The 18,668-nt window shown below is 49.1% G+C and overlaps 1 protein-coding gene across 8 annotated transcripts in view; it reads left to right on the plus strand.

Moving 5' to 3' along the window:
- The window catches only part of FGD4 (FYVE, RhoGEF and PH domain containing 4), a 218,540-nt gene that overhangs the window by 150,168 nt on the left and 49,704 nt on the right, over positions 1–18,668 (plus strand). For 6 of the 8 annotated variants that reach the window (XM_051850918.3, XM_089303980.1, XM_070049625.2 and 3 more), the window contains exons 3-4: positions 7,627–7,810; positions 10,832–11,336. In XM_051850918.3, coding sequence (XP_051706878.3) covers positions 7,627–7,810; positions 10,832–11,336 — 689 coding nt within the window. Of the gene's footprint in view, positions 1–7,626; positions 7,811–10,831; positions 11,337–13,727; positions 13,914–18,668 lie in introns of those variants that run through there. The other 2 variants (XM_017343280.4, XM_017343281.4) reach the window with 2 other exon arrangements.

Raw genomic sequence — 18,668 nt, forward strand, 5'->3', positions numbered from 1 at the left:
CTCGGCCCTCCAGGCTCAGTGAAGGGAGCTGAACCTGCCAAGGATGTCGAAGTTGGTGGTGCCAGGAAAGCCATCCTCCTCCTCCTCGTTCCCCTTCCACGCTGTAATCTCTCCAGAAAATTCCAGTTCGGCTAGTATGGAAATTGGAGGAAAAGTTCAGTGGGAAGCATGCCGGCTTTATTGTTCCGAGGAGGAGTCTGCCGAGGCCAACGTGGAGAAGCCACAGGACAAATAAGCAGAAGTGCCCCAGGAACCGCCCTCGGATGGCCGTGCACAGAGCCGTCTGCAAGCCCTTGCACTTCTCGCATGAGACTGTGGGCCCGAGGGTCTGCGTGCAACCGGGTGGCAGGCAGCTCAGGAAGGTTGTTCTGGACACAGCACAGCAAGTGATGTGCAGCTGAAGGTGGGCAGCGTCTGCAGGCTGGGGCAGGCTCACAGGTGAAGATGCTGGTTTTGAGCTCCCAGAGTTTGAGTTCTAAACACGAATGACTAAAGTATGGCTCACCGTTTTAAAAAAAAAAAAAAGTGGTTAAGTCTTGTGTTGTGTGCTTCACGGCCATTTCTGGACAAGGCCTTCTCTGCATGTTAGTTTTTTGAATCTTTGAGAAGAGCTGTAAGATTAGATGATGAAATCGTCTTCTTCCTTAGAAATTGAACTTAGCGTGAGATCAGAGGGGACTGGACAGGTGTGTGGGAGCCGTGAAGAGTAAGACCCATTTTCCAGTGTCCAGGGAGACCGCCGTTGTCCCAGAACGGGACAGAACAGCAGGTGCACTGTAAGCTGAGAACTGGGCTTGAGGCAGGTTTGTTAGGGGTGACCAGGTGGACCAAGGGAGAATCGAGGACCTTCCAGGTCTGTGCCAAAGGCCTGGAATGCCTGAGACAAGCACTGTGCACACACAGTTCAGGGTGGCGGGGACTTGCTTTGTATGGAATGGTAGCCAAGAGGTGAGGCTGGTAGGAAGCAAATTCCCAAGAAATATGTTTCAAAAGAAAACAACCACACCGGTGCTGTGGCATAAGTGTTAAGCTGCCTCCTGCAACTCCGGCATTCCATATGGGCGCCAGTTCGAGTCCCAGTTGTTCCACTTCTGATCCAGCTCCCTGCAAATGTGCCTGGGAAAGTAGTAGAAGAGTGCTTGGGCCTCTGCACCCACATGGGAGACCCAGAAGAAGCTCCTGGATTTGGACTAGCCCAGCTCTGGCTATTGTGGCCATTTGGGGAATGAACCAGTAAATAGAAGATGTCTCTCTGCCTCTCCCTTTCTCTCTTTGTAACTCTGCTTTTCAAATAAAATTAAAAAAAAAAATCTTTAGGAAGAAAAGTAGAAAACAACAAGCTGTGAAGGTATCCTTGTTAGTATGTCACTTTCATTTTATTTCTTTGCATTAAGAAATTTAAAAAGAAGGTTTATTTATTTGCAAGGCAGAAAGAGAGCCTGCATCCCATATGGTGCCGGGTTCTAATCGTGACTGCTCCTCTTCCAGTCCAGCTCTCTGCTGTGGCCCGGGAAGGCAGTGGAGGATGGCCCAAGTGCTTGGGCCCTGCACCCCATGGGAGACCTGAAGGGAGCACCTGGCTCCTGGCTTCGGATCGGCGCAGCGAGGGCCGTAGCAGCCATTTGGGAAGTGAACCAATGGAAGGAAGACCTTTCTCTCTGTCTCTCTCTCACACATCTAACTCTATCTGTCAAATAAATTAAGAAAAAAAAAAGTGAGAGAAGAGGAGGAGGGGAAGGGTAGAGAGAGGAAGAGGGAGGAAGGGGGAGAGAGAAATGAGATGGGAGAGAGCAGGAAGTGCAGCTTCCCGTGCTCCACCCACCTCCAGCCCTTGTCGTTTGCATTTTTTTTTTTTTTTTTTTTGGACAGGCAGAGTTAGAGAGAGAGACAGAGAGAAAGGTCTTCCTTCTGTTGGTTCACCCCTCAAATGGCTGCTACAGCCGGCACGCTGTGCAGATCCGAAGCCAGGAGCCAGGTGCTTCCTCCCGGTCTCCCATGCCCGTGCCCAAGCACTTGGGCCATCCTCCACTGCCTTCCCGGGCCACAGCAGAGAGCTGGACTGGAAGAGGAGCAACCGGGACAGAATCTAGCGCCCCAACCGGGACTAGAACCCGGGGTGCTGGCGCTGCAGGTGGAGGATTAGCCTAGTGAGCCGTGGTGGCGGCCATCATTTGCATTTTTGATCTAAATGTATAGCCAGGTTTTTATTTAAGAGCCGAGTTTTATGTGTGGGCCTTTGGTGCAGTGGTTAAGACACCACTTGGTGCACCCGTCTCCCATATTGCATTGCTTGGATTCAACTCTAGCTGTGCTGCCAGTTCCAACTTCCTGCCCGTGCTCACCTTGGGAGACAGCAGGTGATGGCCCAAGTACTTGTTTCCCTGCCACCCTCATGACTCAGACTGAGTTGTAGCCCAGGCTTCAGCCTTACAGCATTTGGGGAGTGAACCAATGAGTGGAGGCTTGCTGTTTTCTGCTCTCAGTCTCTCTGCCCTTCAAATAAATAACACTTTTTTATAAATTTAGTTTATTTATTTTAAAGGCAGAATTAGAGATTCCCATTGGCTGGTTCACTCCCCAGATAACCACAACAACCAAGGCCAGGCCAAAGACGGGAGCCTGCAACTCCATCCGGGTCTCCGACGTGGGTGACAGCGTCCCAGGCACTCCGGCCATCTTCCTCTGCTCTCCCAGGCGCATTACAGGGAGTTGGATTGGAAGTGGAGCAGCTGGGACTCAAACCGGCACTCATGTCAGGTGCTGGGTGACACATAGCAACTTAACCTGCTGCACCACAACACCAGCCCCAATAAATAACTCTTTTTTAAAACTAATTTAGAGTTTTAAATGTAATGAATTACACCTGCTGGTAGTTTACTCAGATATCCAGAAAGCACTTGGAAAGGCTGACCCCACCCCACCCCCCCTAAAAAAAAAAATAAAAGAGGAGAAAGAGAGGAGGGAAGGTTGAGGCTGAGAGTGAGTGGGGCCTGGCGCTTTTTCGTGGAGACTGAAAGCGTGGTGGGCGGCTGCAGTTTGCGGGGTGTCCAAGCATCTCAGAAACACAGCCTTGAAGGGAAACTTCCTTCGGGAACTTCTTTGACTTCTGGGGTTGCCCCTACTGCCTTTTTTTTTTTTTTTTTTTTTTTTTTGGATACAAAGCACTGAGTTGGAACTCGAGATCTGGCTCTTTCATGGGAATTTCGTTTTCAGCATCCACAGTCCACAAGGTGTAGTTCCTTGGGAATCCTGCCCAAGATGTCTCCGAGTTACTGGTGAGGTAACTGAGAGGTGAGAGTCACTTCCGCTCTTCCGTGAGTTCCTTTAGGCAAAGCACGCTCCGTAACGCCCTGATGAATGACGGACCAGAGGATGGAGTATTCCTCTCTGAAGACAGTGCCTGAGATGTTTTTGTCTGTACGCTGTCTCTGCTCTCTTGTTAAAGTGTGTGTCCTGACAGCTGGCTGTGCATTCGCATTCTCTCCCATGCCAAATTTGATGTCTCCTCTGTTTCTGTGGGGATGCTTTAAAAAGTTACAGAGAAAGAGAATTAAGAGAGAAGGTAGAGTTGGCGCTGTGGCATCGCAGGTAAAGCTGCCGCCTGCCGTGCGGGGTCCTGGCTGCTCTACTTCTAACCCAGCTCTCCACCGCGGCTTGGAAAAGCAGTGGAAGATGTTCCAAGCCCTTTGGCCCCTGCATCCATGTGGGAGACCTGAAGGAAGCTCCAGGCTCCTGGCTTTGGATTGGCCCAGTTCCAGCCATTGCAGCCATTTGGGGAGTGAACCCGGGAATGGAAGACCTCTCTCTCTTTCTGCCTCTGCCTCTCTGTGACTCTGCCTTTCAAATAAAATAAATAAATCTTTAAAGAGCTAAGGTTTGTGGTATAAAACAATTTTGAACTTCTATAAATGCAAGGTCTGTATTTTAATTTTTGAAAGATTCATTTGGAAGGCCTCTTGTAATCACTCTTTTATTTTATTAGGATTTATTTATTTGTTTATTTTGAAAGTCAGTGGGGGCGGGGAGGAGAGAGAGGGAGAGACAGAATTAAAGAGATCTTCTGTCCACTGGTTCACTCCCCAGATGGCTGAGCGACCAGGTCTGGGTCAGGACCAAAGTCGGGAGCCAAGAGCTTCCTCTGCATCTCCTGTGTGGTTGCAGTGGCTCTCCTCTGCTGCTTTCCCAGGCGCGTTAGCAGGAGGCTGAATTGGAAGTAGAGCAGCTGGGACTCGAACTGGCGCCCATATGGGCTGTTGGCATTGCAGGTGGTAACTTAACCTGCTGTGCCACATGCCAACCACTAAATGTTAGGTCTTTAAAAAACTTGGTAGGGGGGCTGGCATTGTGGCTTAAGTACCGCATGAGCACTGGTTCAAGTCCTGGCTGCTTCACTTCTGGTCCATCTCCCTACTACCGTCCCTGGGAATGCAGCAGATGATGCCCCAAATATTTGGGCTTCTGTACCCACCAGGGAGACTGGGTGGAGCTCTAGGCTTCGGACTCTGGCCTGGCCCAGCTGCAGCCATTGCAGCCATTTGGGAAGGGAACCAGTGGATGGAAGATCTTCTCTATCAGTCTCTCTCTCTGTCATTCTGCCTTTTAAATAAAGAAATATTTAAGAATATTCCTAGAAAGTGTGTATTATGAGAAAATTACGTATGAACTTAGATTTTTCTTTGCACCAGTACAAATTTCTCTTTCAGTCCTATTTTCCCATGAATTTTTTGAAGCCCTCTCATACTTGCCTGGTACCCAGTCCCTGCCTCTGTCAACATTGATGAACTCTCTCCCCACAAGTTTTTGAAATCTTGGATGTAATTCTAATTCGCTCTTTTTTATTTTTTAAATATTTTTTATTATTTATTTGGCAGATAGAGTTAAACAGTGAGAGAGAGACAGAGAAAGGTCCCCCCCCATTGGCTTACCCCCCAAATGGTCGCCACGGCTGGAGCTACGCCAGTCCGAAGCCAGGAGCCAGGTGCTTCCTCCTGGTCTCCCACGTGGGTGCAGGGCCCAAGCACTTGGGCCATCCTCCACTGCACTTCTGGGCCACAGCAGAGAGCTGGACTGGAAGAGGAGCAGCTGGGACTAGAACCCGGCGCCCCCCTAATTCACTCTTACTTGGATTCCAAAAATCTACCAAACTGTGCAAGTAGTCACTGTAAATATAATTGTGAATAAAAGCAACATATTCCCACTCCCCAACTCCAACCTTGTGGAGATAAGAGCTTTAAGTCTGTAGTATATTTCATGTTTTCATCATTCTCATTACTACTTAGTTATTGCAAAGCAAATTACTGTGTTCACTCTGGGGCAGCGGGCAGTGGGCAGTGTAGGTTGGGCAGTCGATGGAGTCTGACTGGTCCGGGATCCTTTGTAACTTCAGGCGTCTCCCAGGGACTGCTGCTGTGTGATGAATGGGGGATGCTGGCTGAGTAAACTTGCAAGGAGAGACGAGTCACTGGCAGCAGTTTCAGCACACAGAATTATAAAGGACGTGTGTTCTTCCTCTTCCAGTGTTCTAGTTTAAAATGTAAAAGCTGTTCCTAATAGTAAAAATTTTTTTTGAGGGAAAAATTTCCTGTAAAGTCCTGTAGTTTGCATTTGTTTCTCACCAGAGCTTTTGCTGTAAGATTTACAAATACACATACAAATACTGTTCCTTCCTCCTGGGTGCTGCTACGTGCCCCCTGAAGCCATCCTGGAAAATGCTGTTTGCATAAAAGGAGAGGTCCCTTTTTTGTTCAGATTTTCGTGTTCGTTGCGAGAGGCTCCAGCGACTTCTTTGCTCTGCTCACTGCTGGCTGCTCTGGGCTCTGGTCCCTGCGCGTAATCAGATGGGAACTGGCACTGAAGTGAGGCAATCTAGGCCAGGGAGCAGCCGGCCCCCGACAGCCGGAGGGAGGACAGCGGAAAGCCGGGCTGACCAGGCGGCCGGGGAAAGTGGGCCACGGCAGTGGGAGGGGGCGTGCTGCCTCTCCCTCCTTCCAGAAGGTGGGAGAAGGGTGGGGACAAGAAAAGACATGACTGTATCTGACCTGTTCAAACAAGGTGTGGAAAAACATCTATGTGGGCCAGTGTTGTGGCATAGCGGGTAAAGCCACTGCCTGTAGCACCGGCATCCCAGGGGGGCTGTTTGGGGGTCCTGGCTCCTCCACTTCCCATCCAGCTCCCTGCTATGGCCTGGGAAAGCAGTGGAAGATTGCCCAAGTCCTTGGGCCCCTGCACCTGTGTGGGAGACCTGGAAGAAGCTCCTGGTTTCTGGTTTCAGATCAGCAAAGCTCTGGCCATTGCAGCCATCTGAGGAGTGAACCAGTGGATGAACGGCCTCTCTCTGTCTCTCTCTCTCTGCCTGTCTGTAACTCTGCCTTTCAGATAAACAAATCTTAAAAAAGAAATACGTATACGTTACAGTCTTTGAATGTGAATATTAATCTTAGAGCGAAATCATGGTGGTTTTCAAAAGTTGCGTAATTGTACTGATCACACACCCAGAGCGCCCTGTATTTTCTCATCTGCATTCTGTTCCGGAAATTGCGTAGCATTCCGTGTTTCACCATGTAAATGTTACTGTTAATGGAGCCAGGGGCTTGCTGACTAGCGCGTGATGTGTAGAATGTCTATGCACGGCCGCTGGGTGGTGTAGCAGCCCACAGCGCACAGCTTTGCTGTCCCTCCTCCTCCCGCTGCGGCGCTGGTCAGGAGCAGCAGCGGTGCTGATAATGGAAGGAGCTGGTGTCTTGGTACCAGGCATAGCATCAGCGCAGCCTTGCTGGCCCAGGCAGGTGCCTTTATCCACTTCAGATACAAGTAATGATTCCTCCCCAGAGGACTATACATTGTAAACTTTCCCCAAGAGCGAAAGAGATGCAATGCTTCTGGTAAGATGCTCTATGTACTTGTTAAGATGTATTTATTTATTTGAAAGAGTTATAGAGAGAGATCTTCCATCCACTTGTTCACTCCTCAGATGGCCAGGACTGGGCCAGGCGGAAGCCAGAGCCAGTAGCTTCATCCAGGTCTCCCATGTAGGTGCAGGAGCCTAAGAACTTGGAACACCTCCCGCTGCCTTGCCCAGGCACAGTAGCAGGAAGCTGGATTGGAAGCGGAGCAGCTGGGATGCTACCTGCTGCCTGTGTGGATGCTGGCATCACAGGTGGCTCCTTTACCTGCTGTAGCAGAATGCCAGCCCTGGGAAGATGCTATGTAGATGCAGTGTTATATTCTTAGGTATTGTTTCATTGGCTTCTATGCTGTTTAACTTAGTAATTCTGGATTCTGGTTTATCTGTTAGCGCTATCACTAAAACATCTGTTTTGTAGCAAACAATTTCTCTGGCATTCAGTTTCAAGGTCAGCTGTGTTAGCTCTTACAGAATTTGGAACACAGTGGCCTCATGTAGGTTCCTCTATGTTTAATAATGCCGTATTTAAGAGAAACTAAAATTGAAAGAGCACTGTAATTTGAAGATGAGATTTCTAAGGGCCACAGTGCAAATGTCCCAAATAAATGGAGGTCTTCTGGTTAAAGGTCAGTTTATAGTAGTTGGATAAAGCTGAAGATAAGTGCGTCCAGCTCAGCAGAATTTTTGTCGGTGAAATCTTGCATTCTCTTCTTTTTCTACAGTGCCTCCAAAGCCATTACACCTGCAGAACTCACCTTCGCCCAGTAAACACCAAAATCCCAGGCTCAAAGCTTTATCTAGTGCACAGCCGAGGATGGAGGAGATTAAGCCTTCCTCCGCTCCTTGTGTCTCAAAAGAAAAGCCCAGTAAGGTATCCGATCTCATCAGCCGCTTTGAAGGAGGCAGGTAAGAGTCCATTCACCACGGGAGGAGGAAGAGGGAAAACGCAAGCAGATTTTTGTAACGATGAGAGAACCCCAGCTTTGCTGGCTCAGAAGCATAGTATCTTTCTCCGTTATCTTGCCCTAATATGAGTTGTCATTTACTCTGTCTGACCTGTGTGCAGCCCCCGAGGCCACCAGCTCTTCTGCATGGCTGTGTTCTCCTGCCGTCCCCCTGTGTGTCACTCTGTGGGTGTCGCTGCTCATGGTGTCACTCCTCTGTCGGGGGACTGGGTGTCGGTGGGAAGGGGCCAAGGTTTGCCGCTTTGTCTCTTCCTTAGTGTCTGTGTGAGTGTGGCTGGTGGGCTTGCCTCATCCCTGGGGCCCTCTCGGCTTCCTGACCTATTTTATTTCACATGGGTCATTCATACCCAAGCAGGTGCAAAGCCTGCTGGTACTAAATAAAAAAAGGTAGGTGGAATAAAGCATATTTCTTGCTTAAATATGAAAACAAGCCCTTTTCTACTTGTGAGACCCTCACTGGGGCAGGCATCCTGGTGCAGTGGCTTTAGCTGCTGCTTGGGTTGCCTGCCTCCCATATCTGGGAGTGTCTGGAATTGAGTCCGACCTCAGCTGCTGATCCAGCTTCTTGTTAATGCACCTGGGAGGCAGCAGACAGTGGCTGAAGTCACCCACGTGGAGGATTTGGATGGAGTTCCTGGCTTCAGCCTGGTCCAGCTCTGGATCTTTCGGGATTTGGGGAGTAACCACTGGATAGATCTATTTCTTTCTCTTTCATTTTGTGTGTGGGTTGGGGGGAGGGCTTTCATTGTTATTTATTTTTAATTTTGGAAAGACCCTCACTTGTTTCTCCAGAGGCTTTTGATAGGTTTCCCATCACTGGCTTAAAAAATTTTAAATCACTGGTAAAAAAATGTAAAAAGAAATTATCTGATGGATTTTGTTTATAACACCCAGAAACCTGCACTTAAACTGTGAACAACTCCTCTTTCAACACTGAGTTCAGATATCTCCATCCACTCCAGTGTAATCTGGGCTGTGGCTTCCTATTAGATGATTTCGTGTATTTATTAGATTCACTGTCACTTAGCTAATGAAATCATAACTTTGGAAATACGTTCAGAATCACCTGGGAACTGTGACCAAGCACAAAACTGCAGTGTCCCTGCTGTAAAATGAGACTATATTTAGTTCCAAGTTCTGGAGAAAAGTGATTTAGAAGGCGGCCTTCATTTTTCATCCTGATCAGTTGTGGGAGCTTCGGCATAAATATTAAGTGTCCGTATCTGCCTTCTCAAGTAGGATTTATAAAATACTTTTGCCGTCTTGAATTTTAACTGTTTACTGGGATGATTTAATCTCATTACAAACATCCATTGTTTCTCAATCAGTTGACTTAATAACAGCAGAGCCCAGCCCCTGCTGTTGGCAGACTCCAAGGGGCTGCCCCCGTGTAAGGAGAGGCTGGTGCCCCCTCCCCACCCTGCCACATCCCCAGCTTTTAGGAGCAGCTCTGGGTGGGGGGTGCTCCGTCACTGTGCGCATTGTTTTGGATTCTTCCCTACACATGAGAAATGTCTGCTGTTTGTGCACTTAATACCGATTTCAGTTGATTCTTTGATGTAGAGCCTGAAGCTTTGCTCCTAGGACAGATGCACTGTCTGTTACCAGGGCCTGGAGGCAGGTGTGTTGTGAGTCCAGACTTGGGGGTGGGGCTTGGGGTCTGGGCACATCTGATAGGACGGCATCCTTTGTGCCTGAGCCCCCTGCCAGCACAAGTGTGACACCTCCTGGCAGGCTGTCACCAGCACACCCTGGGTGGATTCATGCTTCCTTGGGTCTGGAAGACTTGGGTGGGAATGCTTTTCAGCCAAGCGCCTGCAGGGTGGTTTTCTGCTTGAGTGCTGGTTGTCCCCACTTCCCCCGGCACTTTGTGGCAGGGTGGTAGAGTCCCATCTGAGGCCTGCAGGAACCTGACAGACGGTGACGGCCAGGCTGCCCTCACCTTAAGACCTTCCCTGTGTGTGACAGCATTGTCCAGTGACACTGTTTCAGTAGGAAGAGTCCTCTGAAGCAAGTGCATAGACTTTGTGTTTTTGCTGTGGTTTCCTTTTTCCCCTGCCTCTTTCCCTCTTTCTGTCTCACCTGTGATGGACTTCAGGATTTCAGTCATGAATAACATTTTCCTGCAGACCTCAACATTGGATTTTCCCAAGGAGACGGCAAAGCCAACTGTTTTCCTCTGTGGTTTGCTGTCTATAAAACAACAAGAATCGTTTAGGTTCTGGTTCAACTACTGCCTTTCCTAACCCTTTCCCCTCCTGTATGTACCCCAGATCTCCCCTGCATGACACAGCACACGCACACACTCACACACACACTCACACACTCACACACTCGGTGCAAGGAGGGGGTCTTCGAGCCGCCGGATCACTCCTCAAATGCCGGCGACAGCTGGACCTGGGTCAGGCCAGAACTGGGAGCTGGGAAGTCAGTCGTTGAGATCAGCCACAGGGGTGGCAGGAACCCCATTACTTGAGCCATCACTGCTGCCCCCGCGTTCTAGCCCTCAGAGTTTCAACCTCTGTCTCACTTGTAAAGAGGAGATTGGAGGAGGTCGAAGAGACCATTAGGAGGGTGATGCCGTGTGTTCAATACAGCCTTTGAGAATATATTCTGCTTTCCAAATAAAAATATATTTTTGTTCCATAATCTGTTCCTGCGTTGAAGGCTGGCTGTAATTGTTTTCAAAACGCTCAAGTTAAAATCTCAGGGAGAGACTTGGCTGAATGTGACTTTCTTATGGTCGCGTCTTAGGACGAACTAGTGACAGTTCCACACAGCCCACGGAGGTGTCCAGACCACTCCGTTGTCTTCATTTACATGCGAGCAGTGTCTCAGGAGGAATGTTTGAAGCAGACATGGGGGGAAATGCGCAGAATCGCAGACTGGCGCGGGATAGCACGTCTTTACTCCACCTTTCCCCTGCGGATGGTTTCATGCTTCTCTTTATTGTATCTTTCAGTGCGTTATCAAATTGTACGGATTTGAAGAAAGATTCCGCTGCGAACCCAAATGCTCCCAGAACCCCCGCAAGGCACGGGCTGACAGCCTCCCCGCCACAAAAGCTGCTCTCCCCGCCCCCGCCCCCCACACCGGGCAATGGTGCCAGTCAGACTCAGGGCCCCCAGACTTGCGTGGCTAACGGCGTGATGGCCGCAAAGGGCCAGACCTTGAGCGACGAGGACAAGGCAGCCCTGCCGAACGCCGAGGCGCCCACGCAGCCTTCCCAACCCTTGCTTGATGCGCACTTGGTGAACGGAGAGGGAGACGCGGCGGCCCCTGGCCCCGCATCACCTGCTGCCGCCGACTGTGATGCGATGGCTTCGGAGGACAGCAGCGGGACTCCCGGCGGTGGCTCCCAGCTCCCGCTAGCAGGAGCGGCGGACTTGGAAGCCAAGGCACAGGAGAGGGACGATGGAGAGAGCCCTCTGGACCCGGAGCAGCCGGACCATTCGGCGGAGATGAAGGTAGAGCGCGGGGCTCAGCGGGTGCGGCCTGCTGCCCTTGTAAACCCTCAAGCCGCAGCGCGGAGCCCGGCGCAGGCGAGGCGCTCACAGCGGCGGCTCCAGGCCCTGCAGGCTCCTGTGCTCCTGGACCTTCCCCCTCCTGCACCGGCAGCAACTTCACTGTTTCTCTCTGTGTTGATGTCTCTTGGGGTATCAGGAGTCAGAGCAGGGGAGACTCGGATGGAGGAAAAGCACACGTGTGCTCTTGTCTTGTGGGAAGCCAACATTCCTGGGTAGGGGCCGGGGTGGGTGCTGCATCCCCCCACTCCCCGGGTGAGGTCCAGGCAAGAGCAGGTTCCACAGTCTGCGGTTTTCAGAAGTTTCTTGTCTAGTTGAAGACATAACAGACTTGGAAGGTGAATTCACCACTTGCTACTTGTGTGGCCGTGAACATGGAAGTATTTCCAGGTTATTCAGTGGATTAGATGTATAGCTCTAGGCTTCTTGTCTTTTTCATGTTTCCTAATTGCTACCAGTTTTTTGGTTTTTTTTTTTTGTTTTTTTGTTTTTTTGACATGCAGAGTGGACAGTGAGAGAGAGAGAAACAGAGAGAAAGGTCTTCCTTTTCCGTTGGGTCACCCTCCAATGGCTGCTGTGGCCGGTGCACCGCGCTGATCTGAAGCCAGGAGCCAAGTGCTTCTCCTGGTCTCCCATGTGGGTGCAGGGCCCAAGCACTTGGGCCATCCTCCACTGCACTCCCGGGCCACAGCAGAGAGCTGAACAGGAAGAGGAGCAACCGGGACAGAATCCAGTGCCCCAACCGGGACTAGAACCTGGGATGCTGGCGCCGCAGGTGGAGGATTAGCCTAGTGAGCCATGGTGCCGGCCGCTACCCAGTTTTTTGATCAATGGCTTAATCTTGGCGTTCAACAGGCACCTAAGGATCATTTTAGTTCAGCAGTTCCTTTATAGGAGAAAGAATGGTCCTTTTCCAGGTCACTCCACTGTGTGTCACCAGTAAAGCCCAGGGCTGACTCTAAGGCTGTGCTGTGTCTCTGATGCAGCAAGAATAAATGGATGAAGGCAGGAAAGGTTGATGGATGCAGAAGCCACCGATAATGCTTTAGAGAAGGCAGGAGCGTGGCCAGCCGCGGGTTCAAGGCCTGTCTCAGGAGGAGGTACACCTGGATGCTGTTGCTGTGCGCGTGCAAAATCTCAGCTCCGAGAAAGCTGACCTGCTGCTGAAGCAGATACGGGGACTTCAAAAAGTCTACGAAAAAAGGGGAACTAAAAGTTTACAGTTGCCTTGGTGGAAAAATTATTTTGAAACCCATGCGGGTTTTTTTTTTTTTTTCGTAATATGCATTTTCTACATATTATGCAAACAAAAGGGGGAGGTGCCAGCCTTGTGGCGCAGTGGGTAAAGCCACTGCCTGCCACACTAGCAACCCATACTGGCTCCTGGTTGGAGTCCTGGCTGCGCCACTTCCAATCCAGCTCCCTGCTAATGGGCCTGGGAAAGCAGCAGCAGATGGCCCCCGTGTTTGGGCCCCTGCAGCCTTGTGGGAGACCTGGATGGCGTTCAGCCTCCTGGCTTCAGCCTGGCCCAGCCCTGACTGTTGTGGCTGTTTGGGAAGTGAGCCAGGGGATGGGAGATCCATCTCTATCTCTCTGTCTCTAACTCTGCCTTTCAAATAAATAAAAATCTTTGGGAAAAAAATTTTTGTACCAAAATAAGCTCAATTGCATTTTTCTACAGATTTTTTTGAAGTCCCCTCATATTCATAATTTACTTGTGTCACAGCAGAAATCTTTGTATAATTCCATGAACAAGGCCATTGGAAACTGGTGAGCATTCTGCTTGGGGAGTACTGGTGAACATGGCCTTGACAAAGGCCTGGGGATTTCTTGGATCGGAGGTGCTATGCGAGTGTCACCATACGTTTCCCTGGTGTCAGAAACTGTTCCCTTCCTGGAATACAAGAACAGAGCTTCCCTCTCTGAGTTATTTAGTGTCATCAGTAAGAGGGACTTAGGTGGGATATTGGAAGAATTAAAAATTTGATGATTGTAGGAAAATCTGTAAATGACAGATCCAAGTCTTAAATCTCTCTAGGAGCCTTTGTGGTGCTGTGTCCTAGTTTGTGTTAACAAGGGCAGAAATTCAGAAGGGCTGATACTATAAAATGCAATTGGCGAGTGCTTGTGGAAGCTTAACTGACGTGCAGTCAATCTCCAGGTTCAGTTTTCACTGACCCTGAAAAAAAAATTCCAAATGAAGAAGAGTCCATGCTTTCTTTCTTTCCAGCTAGTGAATTAATTTAAATGCTGACTGTTCAGCAGGGAAAGTTTAAATAAGGAAGTGAGTGGGAGAGAATGAGTCATGTTTGGTAACATGATCTGAAATGGGTAGGAAACAGCGCTGCAGCGAGTGGGTTCTTCCTGTCTGCACACCGGGCTCACTGCGAGGGCTCTGTGCCGAGCCATGGTGAAGGGACAAGAGCATTAGGACCAAGAAGCCGGGCTACGCTTGGGATGATGCCACCAGCCAGTGACTACGGAACAGTGAGAGCTGCTCCTATCCGGGGAACCGTCTCAGTTAGTGATAAAGCCTGGGGTTGCGGGTGGTGTGTGGTGTTTTCCTGTTGCTGTTATTATTGACCGCACCTTGTCCCCGTGAGTCTGGCTTGGTTTGGGAGAGATGTGGTTAGGACTTGGCTGTGAAACACAGCGGAGCCCAGCTGGCCTTTCTTCCTGGTGTTCCTGGAGCGGTGGATGGTATGCGCTGCGTGTGGGAGGGAGGAGAACATTTTCTTCGCAAGGCTCTTGCTCCAAACACCACGTCTTTCCCAGCTCAAAGGGGACACGTCTGGTTTATTCATTCATTTGGGAGAGACTTGGGAGAGAATGTTTGGTTTTAGTACTGATGTGCTGGTGCTACCTCCAGCTCTGAGGTTTTGTGTGTTTCCTTCCCCTTGTTTCAGAATGGAAACATAAATGTTAGTGATGCAACCTGGCTAATATTGTCAGGTATATTTTACTGCAATGAAAATGGAAAACCTTTACAAATGGAAGTGTTAGTACTCTTAGAGTAGCTCCAACAAATGGATCCCAGAAGTCTTGAGGCTACTTGTGGCTTGTCCACTAACTAGCAGTGTGAGTTTGAGTCAGTCAAGTTGCTCTTGGGTTTAGCTGAAGGATGTGAACAATGCACCATCCGAAGGCCCCATCCAGTGATAACACTGTAGTTCTGTGCGGCCCTATGTAGGGATATTCCCCCATGTGCTTTGCCCTCCCAGTCATCAGCTGCTTTATAACCTAACGTGCTGCACTTCTCAGGCATAACAATATTTTGAATCTCACTATGCAGGCAAGTAAAAAAAAGAAGTTATTCCGATCTTCATAGAACTGGGTGTACAGATTTACATAAGCAAAGCCAAATAAGTTTTCTTTAAGCCAGTATTGTATTAATGGGCATTTCCCAGATGCCCAGTACGAGTCAGGGAATGAGGAGATGAAGAAAGGAGGGGACCAGGTAACTGCAGAGGTAACTGGGAATCACAGGTGCACATCGCACTGCGTCACCAACAGCTGTTCATAACTGTTTGGAAGCTGATTTGAAAATGCTCTCAGCTTGTGAACTGGTTCACTGATGATCTGGAATATTTTCATCAAGAATTGCTTTCATTGGGAAATATAGACTACGTAACTCATTGAAACTATCGGCTTCAGCTCATTCTAGCAAAGCTACACTTTAGCAGGGATAGGATTTTTGCACTGCTACACGAAAAGAAAATTGTTAGCACTCTGACACCTTGAGCTGTTGCCTGCAAGGTGGTAACAGTGTCTTTGAAGTGAGTGTAATCTTGATTTCAGCAGGTTAAGCGACTGAAATCTGCAAGAGCGGAGATGTTACAGGAAATGTTTCTAACTTGTAATTACAGGGACTAAAATGCAGAGCCGTACAGTGTGTGTGTGCGCGTGTGTGTGCCTGTTTGCCTTGGAGGCGTCCTGTAGGCGTGGTGAATTTGAGCTATCATAAATAAACTACATGAAGTATACTCTGTTTAGGAGACTCAGGTACATGGGTCAGTGCATTTTAAGATGAATTTCATTTAACAAAAATGCTTGCCTTTTCTTGAATGTTTATACCTCAGTTTATAAGCTTCAGTTGTCTGGAAATCATCCAATGAGAATGATGCCTTCCTTGATAGCGTCATGTAAATGAAGACTTACCTTGGTGATTTCATGAGCCCTTTAATATCTAGGAGGAATGTTAACAGGCTGCGTTGGTTGGTTTTTCCCACATTGATTCTGTTTCCTTCCTCTGGATTTCCTACAGTCAACCCAGTGGCAATGGGTGGGGCGGGTGCTTGCTGTAGCGGTCAGGCAGTGCTGGGATTGCCCTTGTCCCACATCAGAGACCTTGGCTTTGAGCCCCATTCGTATCCAATCCAGCTTTCTGCTAATACACACGATGGGAGGCGATCGATGATCATCAAGTACTTGGCTGTGTGGGGGACCAGGATGGGGCCCTGAGTTCCTGGCTTTGGTCTGGCCCAGCCCTGGCTTTTGCAGGACATTTGGGAAGTGAACGAGCAGATGGAAGATCTCTCTCTCTCTTTTCTCTCTGCTTTCCAAATAAACTAATTAAATACATGGAAAATGTTATGAAATATAAATGTATAGAGTTGTACTTTAAAGTTTATATAGATAACATACCTCTGTTACTGGCAACAGAAGTTCAAAGTTGTGATGTATTAAAACTCTAACAACAGTTTTAGTAAGAATATAATAAGGGCTGGTGCTGTGGTGTAGCAGGTAAAACTGCTGCCCGCAGTGCTGGCATTCCATATAGGTGCTGGTTCCCGTCCCAGGTGCTCCACTTCCAATCCAGCTCCCAGCTAATGTGCCTGAGAAAGCAGCAGAGGATGGCCCAAGTACTTGGACCCTTGCCACACACATGGGAGACCCAGATGAAGCCCCTGGCTCCTGGCTTCAGATCAACCTGGCTCAGACAGTTGTGACCATTTGGGGAGTGAACCAGTGGATGGAAGACCTTTCTCGCTCTTTGTAACTCTGCCTTCCAAATAAATAAAAAAATCTTTTTCTAAAGTGGGAATATAATAGGGTTAGAGGAAAAAGATGATTCTTCATTTGACCTAAGTTGATAGAAACTCTGTAATGAAGGTGAAGGAGGGACGTGCACAGTCAGGACTTGGGGAAGCATTAACTGTTCATTTCCTGGTTGTTACAGATTTTGAAAAAAAGATTTATTTTATTTGAAAGGCAGAGTTTGAGGGAGATGGATAGACAGAAGTTTCCCATCCACTGGCTCACTCCCCAAATCGCTGCAACAGCCAGAGCTGGGAGGATCTAAAGCCAGGAGCCAGGAGCTTCTTCCAGGTCTCCCACGTGGCTGCAGGGGCCCAAGCACGTGGGCCATCTTCTACTGCTTTCCCAGGCCATAGCAGAGAGCTGAATTGGAGGAGGAGCAGCCGGGACTCAAACTGGCGCCCATATGGGATGCTGGCGTTGCAGGCGGTGGCTACACCCGCTATGCACAGCACAGGCTCTGACAATTTCTTTAGGTATCAACTAAGAACAGTGGTGGGCCCGTTTTACAGCTTTAATAGATGTTATTTCATTTCAACAGTTTTGGAACAAAGAAAAGGAAGCTTTATACAGCTAGTGAATGACAAATCTGTCAAAGTTTTTACCATTCGGTTTTCTGTGGGGCTGACAGTTTCCAGTGAAGACAGAGACCCTGTGGGATGTAAGCTCCACTAGGCAGAGTCACCACATCCCTCGACTCGAGCCAGCACCCATATCGGATGCCGGTGCTGCAGGCAGAAGCTTACCCTGTTAGACCACGGGGCCGGCCCTGTTGCTCCTGATTTTTAATTCTCAATGTACTTATATAGGCCATGAGGGTTTATAACTGTTACACGGAATTAAAAATCTTGTCCTGGGGGTAGGAATGACAGAAGCGAATTGAGAAGCAAATCACGAGTAGGAAAGCCAGAGCTTCGCGCCAACAGAACTCACTTTTCTTCTTCCGTTCGTTTCTGCCCACTGCGCTCAGTTGCAAGTCTCAAAGTTGCTGATGAACTTCATTGGCTGTACTGTTTGGCATTAAGGTTGTCTGAGAGTTAAACATCATGCTTATCTTGGTGGTCTGTTTCTTTGTGCTGGGCAACAAGTTCTATTTTTTAAGATTTAGTTATTCACTTGAAAGGCACAGGGACACACACACACACACACACACACACACACAGAATGGGGTAGGATGGGGATGGGAGAAAAAGAAATTCCTTCTATACACTGGTTCACTCTCCAAATGGCTGCAACAGCCGTGTCTGGGCCAGGCTGAAGGCAGGAGGGTGGTTTTCCATGTGGGTGCAGGGGCCAGGCACTTGGGCCATGTTCTGCTGCTTTCTCAGGTGCATTAGCAAGGAGCTGGCTCGGAAGTGGAGCACTGAGGACTGGAGCCTGTGCACCTGGGTGGGTGCCAGTGTCACCGAGTAGTGGCTTAACCTGCTGGGCTGCCCCACAACAAGGTGTTTTTTTTTTTTTTTAATTGACAAGTGGAGTTAGACAGAGAAAAAGGTCTTCCTCCTGCTGGTTCACTCCCCAAATGGCTGCTACGGCCAGCGCGCTGCGCCAATCCAAAACCAGGAGTCAGGTGCTTCCTCCTGGTCTCCCATGCGGGTGCAGGGGCCCAAGCACTTGGGCCATCCTCCACTGCACTCCCAGCCACAGCAGAGAGCTGGACTGGAAGAGGAGCAGCCGGGACTAGAACCTGGCGCCCATATGGGATGCCGGTGCTGCAGGTGGAGGATTAACCAAGTGAGCCAGGGTGCCAGCCCCATAGTTTTTTGTTTTTTTGTTTTTTGTTTTTTGTTTTTTTTTTTTAAACTGTACATTTCTGTCAGTTCACATCTTGGACAACTATTAAGATCATGTTAGATTCAAAGAGAAACAGTAAGTTCTCCCTTGTTGTTTCCTCTGTTGAAAAATCAGTTTTAATTGTGGAAAAGTGGAAGTGCAAGCGAAGAAGCAGTACGGCCCTTCTTATCCGTGCTGTTCGTGTTACCTCGCAGGCGCCAAGGGCGGATTTTACTACAGGAGTTTAAAATGGTGTGTGCAGGAGGGAAAGCTGCCCCGCCGCCCATGGGCATAGTTCCTAAAAATCCTGACAGCCGGTTTTCTCGGTTCCCTTGGAGCTGAGTGGTGAACTCAGAAAAGTGTGTTTTTAGCTGCTCAGTTTAGCGTGTTGGAAAGATACAGAAAGACTCGAGAAAAACGAACTCCAGAGCCTAGATCTGCACACTCAGCCCCTGTTGTGTTTCA

The sequence above is a fragment of the Oryctolagus cuniculus genome, chromosome 9 (genome assembly GCF_051225735.1).
Source record: "Oryctolagus cuniculus isolate XC-2025 breed Fujian yellow rabbit chromosome 9, ASM5122573v1, whole genome shotgun sequence".
NCBI lineage: Eukaryota > Metazoa > Chordata > Mammalia > Lagomorpha > Leporidae > Oryctolagus > Oryctolagus cuniculus.